Below are 13,920 nucleotides of genomic sequence, written 5' to 3'. Positions count from 1 at the left end.
TTTCAGTATGTGTGCGCTGTGTATGTGAACTTGAACGGTTATATTTACATTTATTGTAAACTTCCATCCATCAAATTGCCTCCAGAGGAACATATCAAGTAGGGCAACTAGTAATTATATTCATTATCCATTCATATGCTGATAATTTCCTCAATTGATTGTTTGTCATTAAAACATCAGTAACATGGGCACCAGATGTATATGTGAGCTCAGGTTTTCTTTGCTCTGCGATGACCATGCTATTTTTAATTAGTGAGCTTTAGAGGTGCTCTCAAGCAGATTTTGTAACCTTCCGACAGGATCAGATTAGCTGTTTCCACCTGTGTAGAGTCTTTGTGCTGAGCTAAGCTAACTGCTGTCTGTAGCTTCATATTTACCGTACAGACATGAGAGTGGTATCTGATCAAAGAAAGCCAATAAATGTATTTCGCAAAGTGTTCCTTCAACAGATTTCACAACCAGATGCTTCCCACAGAAGTGATTTTAAAAATATATATATATTTTACCTGGTCTTTGATGTTGAACTTTGATTGACAGCTGTCGCACAAACTCTAGCGGCAGTTTGACCACTTCCTGCAGAAAACCACAAGTCAGTAACTTTAGTCCAGAACATTTCAATACTGCTTTCTGTTATCTACTTTATGTAGAGCACAGTGATCTGCGGGCAGTGTGCAATACTGAGAAAGTTGTGGGAGTGATAACGTACAGAACCCCCCTGACACAATATAATCCTGCTGATTATACAGATACTAACATATTCATCCAAAACATTAGGTTAGTCAGTCCACATACATCGGACCACATGTCAGGAACCTGGCTGTTATTTTTGTTATTGCTCTATATTTTGACAGTTAGATAAATTCAGCTGTTAAACCAACTTTCATCTTTGACTTAAATCTACAATTAGACATCATCTGACCAGGGGAATGTTGTTTGTGTGCTAAAACCCTCCTGACTTCAACACTGTAACTCATTGTTTCTGCGAATATCTGCTGCTAGAAGACTGTCCGGTTTATCACCCCGCTCTGATGGGAGTGTCTTTTCCAACAGGGATTCACATTGTGCTTAAAAAACAAACGTATGCACTGTGATCATTTCACCACACCCACAGAGTTTTGACACTGGGTGTACAATTAGTTCACCAAGCATGTCTTAAAATTCATATGCTGTTCTTTGTCCCAGACTTCACTGTTGCTGATCAAAGATCTTTGATATTCTAAAATTTTTTAACATGTTTAAAACACAAAGCCAATGTCCATGTTAGTATAAATGAATTGTGTCCAACAATACCCAACTTGATTTAACATACTTGTATTCAATTGTATTTGTCATTAATAGGTTTTAATTTTTAGTCTGGCAGCTGTTTGAGTTTATCTATTACTTTGGCACTAAAAAAGAGACGCCTACTGATTTAAGAAATTGAAGTTTATTTACAGGTCTTGGGGAGCACTACGGCATCATGTGTACCTTTTAGTGGCTCCAGAGGGAGCTATGTTGAAGCTGATACATTGCCTCAAGTGTTGTCACTTGAGCGTTGGTTGAGGAGAGAAACCCTAAGTTTAAAAATGACAAAAATCTGGGCATGTTGAGTTAGAAAGATGTGAGTTTACCAGATCTCTGAAGCCTACTACTCGTCTCTGTCTGAGGCTAGCGGCTACAGGCTACATTAGTGGCTAATAGCATTACACACCTAAATCTCCTACCGAAGCGGTTGAGTTGCATTGTGGGTAATGAAGGTGCCAGGTTTTGACAAGGCCAAAGAATGTGTAAAACAATAAAAAGACTGCTGCACTGATTCTGTCCCCTTTTTGAGTGCACTGCTAAATCAGTACACTTTAAGTGTTTTGTAAGAGAAAACGTATGCTGCCGTCCAGACAAACAGCGAATATGAACACCTAAAACGTTGGTTACGTATTGTAACCCCAGATTCTATGAGTATAGGCGTAGCCCTCTAAGAGCTGTCGCTATTGGGTTCATCCCCGCGCGCATGCGCAGTCCTGAAGATTTCTTTCGCGCCCATGTGCCGTGCACGGGCCTCTCTCAGGTCCGCAATTTAGGTATATAATACCGGCGAGACCAGAGATCTGCTCCCAAGAGGTCAGCTTTTTTTCTTCAGCCGACACTGGTGGGACCAGTCGGGCCCGCAGCTTAGAGGGCTACGCCTATACTCATAGAATCTGGGGTTACAATACGTAACCAACGTTCTATTTCGTATAGGCTTCGCCCTCTAAGAGCTGTCGCTATTGGGATAAGGGCGAAGCCAGATGTAGTCAATGCCCACTGGACCCCCAGCGGTCATAAGCATTAACACACCAGCTCACAGTACCCTAATCACACAATGCATGATAGAGACCAAAATGTAGGTCAATGTTTCCGCCTGGCCTCGAACCAGGTACCTTCGGCATAAAAGGCGAGCGTCTGATCCATTACGCTACGGAAACTGAGATACGCGGCCATCCGCATTAGACCAGATAACAGGATGGCTGAACGCATCACTCCCTGCCTCCCACCTGCTGCTGTGAGGAAATTGGAACGACAGTTACGCATTGTAACCAGTCCCAACAACGAGCAGAGCAGGCGGGAGGATGGGACAACACACACGCATCCCGGCAACAGGGGGTGTGTGTGCGCACGAGAACGCCCAGAGTACAGGCACACACAGACGCACACTGCGGCTTATGTTGAGGGAACAGTAAGGACGGTTGTTACGCATTGTGGCAGTCCAACTGGAGCGCAACTAAGACAGAAGGAGCCCCAACAGCCCGTGGCAAGAGGAGCCTTACCGGCTCCTTTACAGGGAAGCCTATGTGTGCGTAATGTGCCCGAGCCAGCAGCGTCGCGCCTGGTCTCCAGAACATTCAGTACCGAGTGCGTTAGAGAAAACCCCGATGCATTGCGTAAATAGAAGCGGATAAAGGGGCAGGGTGAAGCCCATGATGCCGCTGTGCAAATATCCTCCACAGCCATCCCGCTGAACAGCGCTGTGGAGGAGGACACGGCTCTTGTCGAGTGCGCACGGATGCCGGGTGGGGGGTCCTCCCCAGCCGCAACGCACGCCTGTGTGATGGCCTCACACAGCCAATGAGCCAACCGTTGTTTTGACAGAGACTTGCCTCGTGAATGCTCTCTGTAGTGAACAAACAGCTGTTGAGTTTTTCTGAGGGCAGCCGTGCGCTCTACATAATGAGACAACGCGCGCACCGGGCAGAGACGATGAGATGCTTCCTCCGCCTCGTTTCGATGAGGAGGAGGGAAAAAACCTTCCAGGGAAATAATCCGTGACCTGAAGGAGCTAGTTATAACCTTGGGCATGAACGCTGGGTTCGGCCTCAAGGTGGCGGAGCTCCCATCAGCTCTGATAGCGAGACAAGATGGAGCGACTGAGAGAGCGCACAGATCGCTCACCCTCTTAGCAGAGGTCAGTGCCAAAAGGAGGGCTGTCTTCAAAGACAGCAGTCTGAGAGAAGTTTGCGGCAGTGGCTCAAAGGGGGGATTGCTCAGAGCGCGCAGCACAAGCGGTAAATCCCACTGTGGCGCCAAGGGGCGCGTGACAGGCCGCTGCCTTCTCACTCCTCTTAAAAAACGCTTAACCAGCGGATGCGCAAAAACCGATCTCTCTCCAAAGCCCTCGTGGCAGGAAGAGATGGCCGCCACGTACATTTGACTGTGGATAAAGCCAGATTTCTGTCCACCAGCAGCTGGAGGAAGGACAGAACAAGAGATAAGGGACACGAGACGGGGTCCGTGTCTCTTTCCACACACCAGTGCTGAAAAGCGGACCACTTTGCTCTATAAGAAGCAGTAGTGGAGGGAGCCCTAGCGCCGTGGATGGTGCGCACCACATTAGGGGGCAATCCTAATCTTTCAAGGCGCTCCCGTTCAGGGGCCAAGCCCACAAACGCTGACCTATCACTGGGAAGTGTAGGATGGCTCCGTCCAGCTGTGAGAGCGCGTCTCTGCGCCACGGCAGCTGCCACGGTTTCCCCGACAGCAGCTGAATCATCACTGGAAACCATGATGCGCTCGTGCGTTCTGGTGCCACCAGAATCACTGTTAGGAGCTCCTCCTGAATGCGCGCCAGGAGGCGGGGAATCAGAGGAACCGGGGGGAAAGCATAAAGGAGCGTTCTGGGCCACGGGCTGTGTGAGAAGGCGTCCACGCCCAGTGGCGGCTCGTCCCGTGCGTTCAGTGAGAACCACAGTGCGCACTGTGCGTTTTTCGTGAGGCGAACAGATCTATCTCTGACTCCCCGAATCTGTCCCACAGTTCCTGAGTAAGAGTGGAACTCAGTCTCCACTCGTTCTGAGACGGACCGCCGCGTGACATGAGGTCCGCGGCTCGGTTCTGAACACCGGGAATGTGGAGTGCTCTGATAGAGCGCAGGTTCGCGTGGGCCCACAGCAGCAGGCTCCTGGCTATCTCTAGTAGCCGAGCCGAGCGGACGCCGCCCTGACGGTTTATGTAAGCCGCGGCTGTCATGTTGTCTGTTCTCACCAGCACATGTTTGTCTCTCAGGAGTGGAGCAAAGTGTTTCAGCACTTTCAGCACTGTGGACAGCTCCAGGCAGTTTATGTGGAGAGATGGAGGCTGTGGCCATTTCCCTCCCACCACGTGAGAATGGCACATCCCGCCCCAGCCAATGAGGGACGCGTCCGTGTACACTGTGACATGTGACGTCACTTTCCCGAGGGGGGACCCCGCTGAAAGCACGTGAGGGGATTTCCAGTACGTCAGGTCTGACTGTACTGAGGGGGGAACGGACAGCAGGCGTCTTTTGTGCTTTATGGGATCGAGGCGGAGACGGCCGAACCATCTCTGGATTTTCCTCATGTGGAGGAGACCCAGAGGGACCACCACGTGACTGGCCGACATCATGCCCAGTAGACGCATCACAGACAAAGCCGTTACCACTTGGTGTGGAGCGATGCGTGAAAGCAGAGAGCGGAGAGCTTCCAGCCTGGCTGGAGATAATCTGGCTCTCATGCGGGCTGAGTCCAGATGCACTCCCAGATAGATTATTGACTGGGAGGGGAGAGGAGAGCTCTTCTGCCAGTTTATGGCAAAACCCAGGCGGGACAGGTGTTTCACGAGCTTCATCGTGTGTAGCGCACAGCTCTCCCTGGACGATGCCATGACAATCAAGTCGTCCAGGTAAAACAACACTCTGACGCCCGACCTGCGCAGCGGCTCCAGCGCTGTCTCCACACATTTGGAGAACGTGCGCGGGGCCAGAGAATAGCCGAAAGGCAGGCGGTTGTATTGAAACTGGGCTCCTCTGAAAGAGAAACGCAGGAATTTCCTGTGTCTGGGGATGATGGGGACATGGAAATAAGCGTCCTTTAGGTCGATGGACGCGAACCAATCCCCGGAACGTACACATTCCAATACGTGCCTGACTGAGAGCATGTGGAACGGCCTCCTCATTATGCATTTGTTGAAGGAGGAGAGATCCAGGATCGGCCTCATTCCGCCCGTTTTCTTGGGCACCAGGGAGTAACGGGAGTAAAAGCCCTCGTTCTCCTCGCCCCGCGGGACTTTTGAAATCGCTCCTTTGCTCAGGAGCTCTGTTATTTCTGCCATCAGAGCAGATGTCTCTGACTGCGATGACATGACGGTCTCCAGCACCCCGCTGAAAGGAGGAGGGGGGCTGGCGAATTGGAGAGTGTAACCCTTCTTTATTAATCTCGCCATCCACTCGTTCATGGGCAGATTTTGCCACGCGCAGCAACGCTCTGAAAGCAGGCGAGCAAAAATCTGGGGGGCCTCTGTGGACATTTCTGACAGCCAGAGAAGAGCCCTCTCCGCCGCCGTGTGAGCTGCAGAGCCGCTCGACACGGCCCATGGGAGGGCAGAGTTGAAAGGGCTGCGGCGGCGATAGTGTGAAACACTCGGGCCGCTCATTCTCAGTGTCAGACTCGTGCCACGGTGAAAAACCTCCACTAACACACACTGAAGGGTGAGAGGTGGGGAGGCCGCAGAGAGGCAGGGAGTGCGGGTGGGCTGTTGTGTTTATCTGATGTGAATGTTTTTCACTCATGATAATATGAGAGAGGGACAACAGCGGCTCAACAACTGACGCAGCGTGTGCGTGCGCAGCGGAGCTTGCTTGTGTGTGGGAGACGTGCGTTTTATCAGCTGCAGGAAGCTCAGGGGAGAGAGGGGCAGGCTGACTGTTAGGAACATGCTCTTTATGGACATTTGGTTGGCTCTGAAAAGAGCCGTTGTGTCCGGCTGTTCCGGGAAGAAAACACACGTCCCCCGCGTCCCGTCAATACCTCCGCTGTTTGCGGGGAGGCTCGGCGGGGGGGTTGGACCAGGAGCAAGCCGCTCGCCTGTTCTTGACTGCAGGGCGGCGCTGTGAAGAAGGAGCAGCGGCCGCCGGAGGAGCCCGGGGGGCCTCGGCTGGAGCCGGCGGAGGCGCAGCCGCAGCAGTGGCCGCGGGGCGCCTCGGCCTGGGGCGGGAGTCGCGGCGATCACGCCGGGAGCCCTGTGAGCGCCGTGGGTGTTGAGGTGGCGCTCTGCTCCACGCTGTGTGCCGCTTCACCTTGTCCGCCTCGTCCGAAGCTTGCTGCATGTGTGTGATTGCATCCTGGAGGAGCGGCCCAAACAGCCCATCGGGGCTGATGGGGCCGTCCAGCAACTCCTTCCTGATCTGCTCCGGCAGATCGGACATGTGTCATCCACGCCATAATCCGGGACTGGCCGACCGCCGCCGCTGTGGCGAGCGACAAAATGGCGGCCGCGGCTTTCCCAAACTCGCTGGCGGCTCGGGGGAAAGGGCGTCGGGCTGAGCAGCGACAGATGACATGGACGAGGCCAGCAGCGATATGTTGTTGATGGCGGCTGTTACCTGGGCGGCGCACTGGTGGGAGCGGTCCGTGACTCGAGCCGTCACCTGGTCGCGGGCGGAGGGCGGAGTCGGCTTCCTCCTGCCGAAAAAGGTGGCTTTAGGCAGCAGGATGGCTGCCAGGCTGGGCTCCAGAGGTGGGACAGAGGGAAACCCACGGTCAGTGAGGCCCTCGACCTTCGTGAAGTTGACGTACCTCGCCACCGGCGCCTTCAGCTTCCCAGGCTCGGCCCCCGCTTCGGAGAGAAAAGGCTGAAGCGGTGGAAAAAGGGGCCACACAGGAACCTGTTTGGAGGCTTGCTCTGGCTGGTAGATGTCGCCGAGCATGGCGCTAGGAGCAGGTGCAGGAGGCTCAGCAGGCATCGGCACGCCCTTGCGCTCAGCAGCCGTCTTTATTATGTCGGGGAGATCCCGGAGGAGAGCCCCGCAGGACGGCAAGCTGGAAGGCGGAAGTGGAGCAGGAGCCAGCGACGCCGCCTTCTTATCCAAGTCAAAGTCTTCCAGCGGGAAGAGGGGAGAGCCTGGCGGGGAGCCAGCAATGGAGGGAGCAGAGTCAGAGGACTCGAGCCCTGCATCGCCAGCAGTCCCGCCGGCGAGGTCCGCCGTGAAGCTAACTGGCTTAGCCCAGCTAGCTTCGTCGTCCTCCTCCTCCTGCAGGGCCGCGAAGGCGTCGACCCGCCGTCGCTTCTCCTCCACGGGCAGCTGTGTGCAGTAGGGGCACGAGGCCCGGGGAGTCAGAGCCAGGCCAGCGTGCTGGGGACCGAGGCAGGTCTCGCAGCGGGCGTGGAGATCAAACCCCATGATGTAGCCGGCGTGGCAGGACGGGCAGAGGCGGACCTCAGTGGTAGAGCGGTGAGTAGCCATAGGAAAAGCTCTTTAGTCAGGAAAATTGCTCTTTAGACGCTACTCTGCTCTCCAAAGTGACTGCTATGCAGCGCTGAAGAAAAAAGGGGAGCAGATCTCTGGTCTCGCCGGTATTATATACCTAAATTGCGGACCTGAGAGAGGCCCGTGCACGGCACATGGGCGCGAAAGAAATCTTCAGGACTGCGCATGCGCGCGGGGATGAACCCAATAGCGACAGCTCTTAGAGGGCGAAGCCTATACGAAATAGAACGGAAGAAGTTTGAAAACGGCCAAAACGCTGCTGACTCGTTTTCGTTTAAAAAAAATCCGGGGTGGCGTTTTAGGACTTTAAAAACGATGACGCAGACACTCCTGATTGCAAAAACACAATGCTGCTGACAGTGTGATTTGGTATTTTTATTAAAATATTTTGTACTGTGCAAATAACACTTGCACTGTGCATGTCGCTGTATTTACTTTGCAACGACCCCCAGTTTCTCTTTTTACTCCCATGTTACTTTCATTAACAGTTCCACCTCATTGTTGGTCCATGCAAAAAAAACAAATCTTCTGCAAATGCAGAGTAGACAATCTGCTTCCTGTTTACACTGGAACGCGCATGCACAGTGTACGTGAATGGCCTCTTCATGTGCGTTCTCAGTTGTTTTAATATAGACCGAGATCGGTTCTGAAATGCAGCTAAAACACTGGTGCGGACGGAGATCATACTAGTGTGGATGTAACCTTAAATAAAGACAAAAGTGATAAAAAGAAAAAAAGGTGTGCTTCTCTTACCCCACTGTGGATGAACTTCTCTCCCAGAAGGCTACTCATGACGTTGGAGCTGAAATCAACAATGTTCTGGATCTGCCTGAAGGCCTGCTCCACCGTCTAAAGGACAAACACAAAGACAGGCACATAAACACACAGGTAAAAGAGCAAGTTATATCCGGTACTGACATTATTATTATTATTTGAGCTCAAAGAGGCACAAAGAGATTGAGAAAGTCAGCTCAGCTCACTTATTTTCTGGCAGGGTTAAACCGAAATTTAGCTGGTTAACCCAAATGTTTGTAAAATTGCCCTGGATTTCTAATGAGGATCAAAAGTAGAGAAACCTTTCAAACAACAAATAACTTTATATTAAATGACTTTGGCTTTAAGATGAATTACAAGTATGAGTCAGTTTTCATCCTGCGTCTACAAATAAAACTTAAATAAATATTTAACTGCATCAAAAAATGTCCTTAAATTTAGCTGTTGTTAACATTTAGTCCCTGTATTAAAGGTCAGTCAACTTCAGAGTAAAAGCAGCAGATGAGCAGCTCCAAGTAAAATTTGAATTTCAGAGGTAGGGCAGGGCTACACTTTGGTTTACATTTGGATCAGTGTGCCTTCCAAGCCTTTAATCTGTCCAGGATATAAGATCAGCAGCTGCTCCACTGACAGTAAACAGAGATGTGACTAAGTGGAGCACAGTGCTGCTCAGTTTATATTGTAACCCTGCCAACAGGTACGAACCAGAGCTTAAACCTCATCAGACGTCTGTTTTCTCCTCTAAGTTACGGATCAATCATCTTGACAGACATGATTAGATATGATGGGTTATTTAACAAAACAAACAATTTAATACAACACCTGTGTGCCTTCAGCTGCAGTGCGACATCGCCCTGTGCAGCCATGACACTGTTGTTTTAGGACAAATGTTTTATTTGATTTGACAAGGTGTTGTTGCTTTATTAAATAAAGTGTCAGTGACAAAATAAAACAAATAAATATCGGTGCGGATGTGGTTTGCTCTGATGATTTGACAAAGGCGCAGTTATCACTTGTTTATGTAGGTAGTCCTCTGCAGCATGTAGTGCTCTGTAACCTGCTGTCACAAAGTCATATCTATAACTGCCCATGCCAGATCATGTTAATTAGGAATTAAGATAACTCGTCCTATCAGTCATATCTTCAGCTCTGGCCATGAGCTTGTCAGAGAATGTGCCAGGAGGCAGGAATTAAAATTTGAGCAGTGTCATTGTCTGTATTAATGTTTTTAAATCTAGTGTTTACTCAGCTGTAACAGTGCATCTCTGATCCACCGTGCAGCAGCCTAGAGCCGGACAGACACTGTACCATTATATTAATCTTGTATATCGTCTTAACTCACACTATACACTTTCAAATTAATCAACCAGTCATGATGTTAAGAGCTCACATCGAATGTATTCCTTCCATTGCCAAGTTTTATTAGAAGAATGGAGCTGCAGACGGGGGAAGACGAGGACAGTTCGGTCTGCTCTGAAGTGAGAACTGGAGGTTAGAATAGACTTCTGTATGTGGTTGAAGTTCAGTTGACTTCACAACATCTAAAATAACACTTCGATAATATTAAAACAAGCTCATTACAGTTTATAATGGATCCTTTGACAGCATCGACTCCCCTCAAACTGAACATCAAATGACAGCCAATCTGGGAGAGGTTGGGTCCGGATGCTAAAATGAGTGGATGCGACCACTTTGGGGTTAACATTGGGCTTAAAGTGTCTGCCTACAGTTTCTCTATTTTGTAAAGAAAGAAATTGCAACATTCCCACAACTTGCTGTGTGATCTGCATTGAGATGTTTTTACTGATCTGTAATTTGGACCAGGCTTTAGCTTCAGACGCACACAGACCCATATTTACCTGTGGTGGGTTTTCAGAGTCCTCTGCTGGATACTTGAGCAGGCGTAAAACTCTGGAAAGCTGCAAGAACAGAAGAGAAGTTTGTTTAGGATCAGTGGAACCTTATTTAAAACTCAGGACAAACCTGGAATCACACCTGAACCACTAGGCAGGGTCAATCTTCTAAATATTCCTGAGTTAGGTAAAAATACTGATACAGTTTTCTGACAAAATAAGTCAGTCCATTCTCTAAAGCCTGAGGTGAAATCAGGGAAAACCCTTTGTAGGCTATCAATTTTAGCTAGCATCATTAGCATCAGACTACGAGTTGGATGTGTTTCTGGTTGTCTAAAGAACATTCAAACACACCCTCAAATACACTGGAAATTTACTGCACAACAGTGACTACTTCCGTCAGCACTTGTGTGTCAAATAAACATCAATTTACCTGAGACGACAGAACAGATATCAGGACATTTTAATCAGTATCTACATGCCTACACAAAACCAGATTCCTTTGAGAAAACAGGTTATGTAGGTATCTTGACAACGCACTGCTGTTACCTCGATCCACATTTACACGCCTCAGGTGATGAGTAACCAAATGTTCTCTCCTAACATTAATTTTGAACCATGCCCTGATTATTTTACTTGTGTTGCTGAAACACTTTTGGAACAGATGCTGCAGTGGGAGGACAGTTTTTCCTTACAGCTTAAATTTTATAATATTTTCAGTCAGATCATAGGTGGAAACTTACTTCATTTATTCTTCTAGAGGCAGTTTTAGTCTGACTTTGAATAAAATAAGTTTAGAGCGCAAGTGGATCCATCTTTAAAAGACCTGTACAACAATAGCTAATGAAATAAAGTCTGACCTGGCAGAAAAAATCAAATGAAAACCATCATTCAGCCAAGTCAGCCTTGTCAGAACAGCTCCCCCTGATTACTAATGAAGGATTAGGACTTCAATCAACATTATTAGATACCTTGCCAGGGTAAAAGGCTGACACTGGATTCCTCATGTTGAACGTGCATTACATATACTTCTCAAACCAGATGGACAGGAAGACTAAGAAGGTAATTAAATATTTCACTGAATGCCACACAATGGAGGAATTCAATCCAAGCCAGGTTGCAATTAAATGGATGTCCTCTTCTGTTAAAAACAGTACCCACCCCAGCCACTGCCTGTTCGCCCTGCTGCCTTCTGAGAAGACCTGAAACTGCAGCCTCCAGTACTGCAGCTTCATACCATTGCTTTAAGTGACAAACTTCACTACTTGTGATTGGTTTTAGAGATGGTAACAGATGTTTTATACTCATGCTAAGGGTGTCCGATATCTAGATATCTTCTGGGACAATATTTGGCATCTTTCACAAACGTGTTTGTAAAAGTAGTGTGTGTGGTAGAGGAGGAGGAGACAGAGTAAGTGTGTGTGCAAACAGGTGTGCTGGTGAATGGCAGCAGAGCAGAGAGAAATGGGTCAGCAATAAGCCATCAGTTTAGCAGTGATGTACAGTGTAAGTTACAGTGACCGGTGAATAAAAACTGCAGCTTCTCAAAACTATTTAAATTGCATTTAAGTGAAATCTATATAATAACAAATATTACTGACATCAAACAGTGCAAGTATGAGTAAACCATTTCATCTGTCACTATATTAGCCCTGATGTCATAAGCCGCGTATCAACAAAAAGTACACGGGACTTTTAAGTCCCCGGATCTCTTTTCAAGGAACTAAAAGGTCTCTTCGGTCTACTGTTGTGTGCATTTCTACTGTGGTCTAAAGACCTTTGAAGATTAGGCAAATTAACCAGCTGACGTAGGCTGTAGGCCTATACACTGTATCAAGCAATGCACAGGCATCGTTATTTAGTGACCACTATCCATGAGAAAAATTTATAAATGAACATCAGATTTGATTGGAATATAGTGAAAAGCTATAGGCTATACTTGACCATTAAAAACAGCTTTTTTGTGTGGGAGTATAATGGAGAGACATGTGATAGTTTGTAACACATTTAATAACAAACTGGATAAAGCCATCAAGTTCTTAAATTAACTGCAGCACAGAGAAAGAAACACAAAAATAAAATTGCGACAATTTTGAAGGTTATCAAAACATTTCCAGCCGACAAGAGCTGCGGATCAACCTGCAGCATCACATCTGTGTCGCCTGAGCATCGCAGGAATGGGACTTTTAACGAGCTTTAATACCTGCTGTAATCAGCTGTTCCGCTTGTTTTGGAGAAGAGGAGACCGACTTCAGCTCTGTATAAAAACTTCCTTTCCTCATGAAAACTTAAAACAACAACTCTGGACCCAGTATTTAGCGTAGCTCCATCAGCTGTTTGCTGCAAACACGCCACTGCACACTGGCTACTGTTTCCGAGCAATACATTTAATACTGAGGTACGATCTCAGGCGGACATCGGCGAGACTTGTGTGTGCTATCTGACTGTTGATTGTGATATACAGTGGGTACGGAAAGTATTCAGACCCCTTTAAATTTTTCACTCTTTGTTTCATTGCAGCCATTTTCCAAAAATCAAAAAAGTTCATTTTATTTCTCAGTAATGTACACTCAGCACCCCATCTTGACAGAAAAAAACAGAAATGTAGAAATTTTTGCAAATTTATTAAAAAAGAAAAACTGAAATATCACATGGTCATAAGTATTCAGACCCTTTGCCGTGACACTCATATTTAACTCAGGTGCTGTCTATTTCTTCTGATCATCCTTGAGATGGTTCTACACCTTCATTTGAGTCCAGTTGTGTTTGATTATACTGATTGGACTTGATCAGGAAAGCCACACACCTGTCTATATAAGACCTTACAGCTCACAGTGCATGTCAGAGCAAATGAGAATCATGAGGTCAAAGGAACTGCCTGAAGAGCTCAGAGACAGAATTGTGGCAAGGCACCGATCTGGCCAAGGTTACAAAAAAAAATTCTGCTGCACTTAAGGTTCCTAAGAGCACAGTGGCCTCCATAATCCTCAAATGGAAGACGTTTGGGACGACCAGAACCCTTCCTAGAGCTGGCCGTCCGGCCAAACTGAGCTATCGGGGGAGAAGAGCCTTGGTGAGAGAGGTAAAGTAGAACCCAAAGATCACTGTGGCTGAGCTCCAGAGATGCAGTCGGGAGATGGGAGAAAGTTGTAGTAAGTCAACCATCACTGCAGCAATCCACCAGTCGGGGCTTTATGGCAGAGTGGCCCGACGGAAGCCTCTCCTCAGTGCAAGACACATGAAAGCCCGCATGGAGTTTGCTAAAAAACACCTGAAGGTCTCCAAGATGGTGATAAATAAGATCCTCTGGTCTGATGAGACCAAGATAGAACTTTTTGGCCTTAATTCTAAGCGGTATGTGTGGAGAAAACCAGGTACTACTCATCACCAGTCCAATACAGTCTCAACAGTGAAGCATGGTGGTGGCAGCATCATGCTGTGGGGGTGTTTTTCAGCTGCAGGGACAGGACGACTGGTTGAAATCGAGGGAAAGATGAATGCGGCCAAGTACAGGGATATCCTGGACGAAAACCTTTTCCAGAGTGCTCTGGACCTCAG

General features: G+C 48.1%; 1 protein-coding gene across 1 annotated transcript in view; it reads right to left on the bottom strand.

Annotated features, from left to right (window-relative positions):
* Positions 1-13,920, bottom strand: part of ippk (inositol 1,3,4,5,6-pentakisphosphate 2-kinase) — a 32,787-nt gene that overhangs the window by 15,793 nt on the left and 3,074 nt on the right. The window contains exons 2-4 of the mRNA XM_038695692.1: positions 10,369-10,428; positions 8,489-8,584; positions 507-573 (exon numbers count right to left, since the gene is read on the bottom strand). Of these exons, the coding sequence (XP_038551620.1) occupies positions 507-573; positions 8,489-8,584; positions 10,369-10,428 (223 nt within the window). The remainder of the gene's footprint in view (positions 1-506; positions 574-8,488; positions 8,585-10,368; positions 10,429-13,920) is intronic.

The sequence above is a fragment of the Micropterus salmoides genome, unplaced genomic scaffold, assembly GCF_014851395.1.
Source record: "Micropterus salmoides isolate LMB-PRFRI ecotype aquatic unplaced genomic scaffold, ASM1485139v1 Ms_hic_scaffold_4, whole genome shotgun sequence".
Classification (NCBI taxonomy): domain Eukaryota; kingdom Metazoa; phylum Chordata; class Actinopteri; order Centrarchiformes; family Centrarchidae; genus Micropterus; species Micropterus salmoides.
The sequence above is the reverse complement of the archived record's forward strand: the minus strand, read 5'-3'. Positions and strand labels throughout refer to the sequence as shown.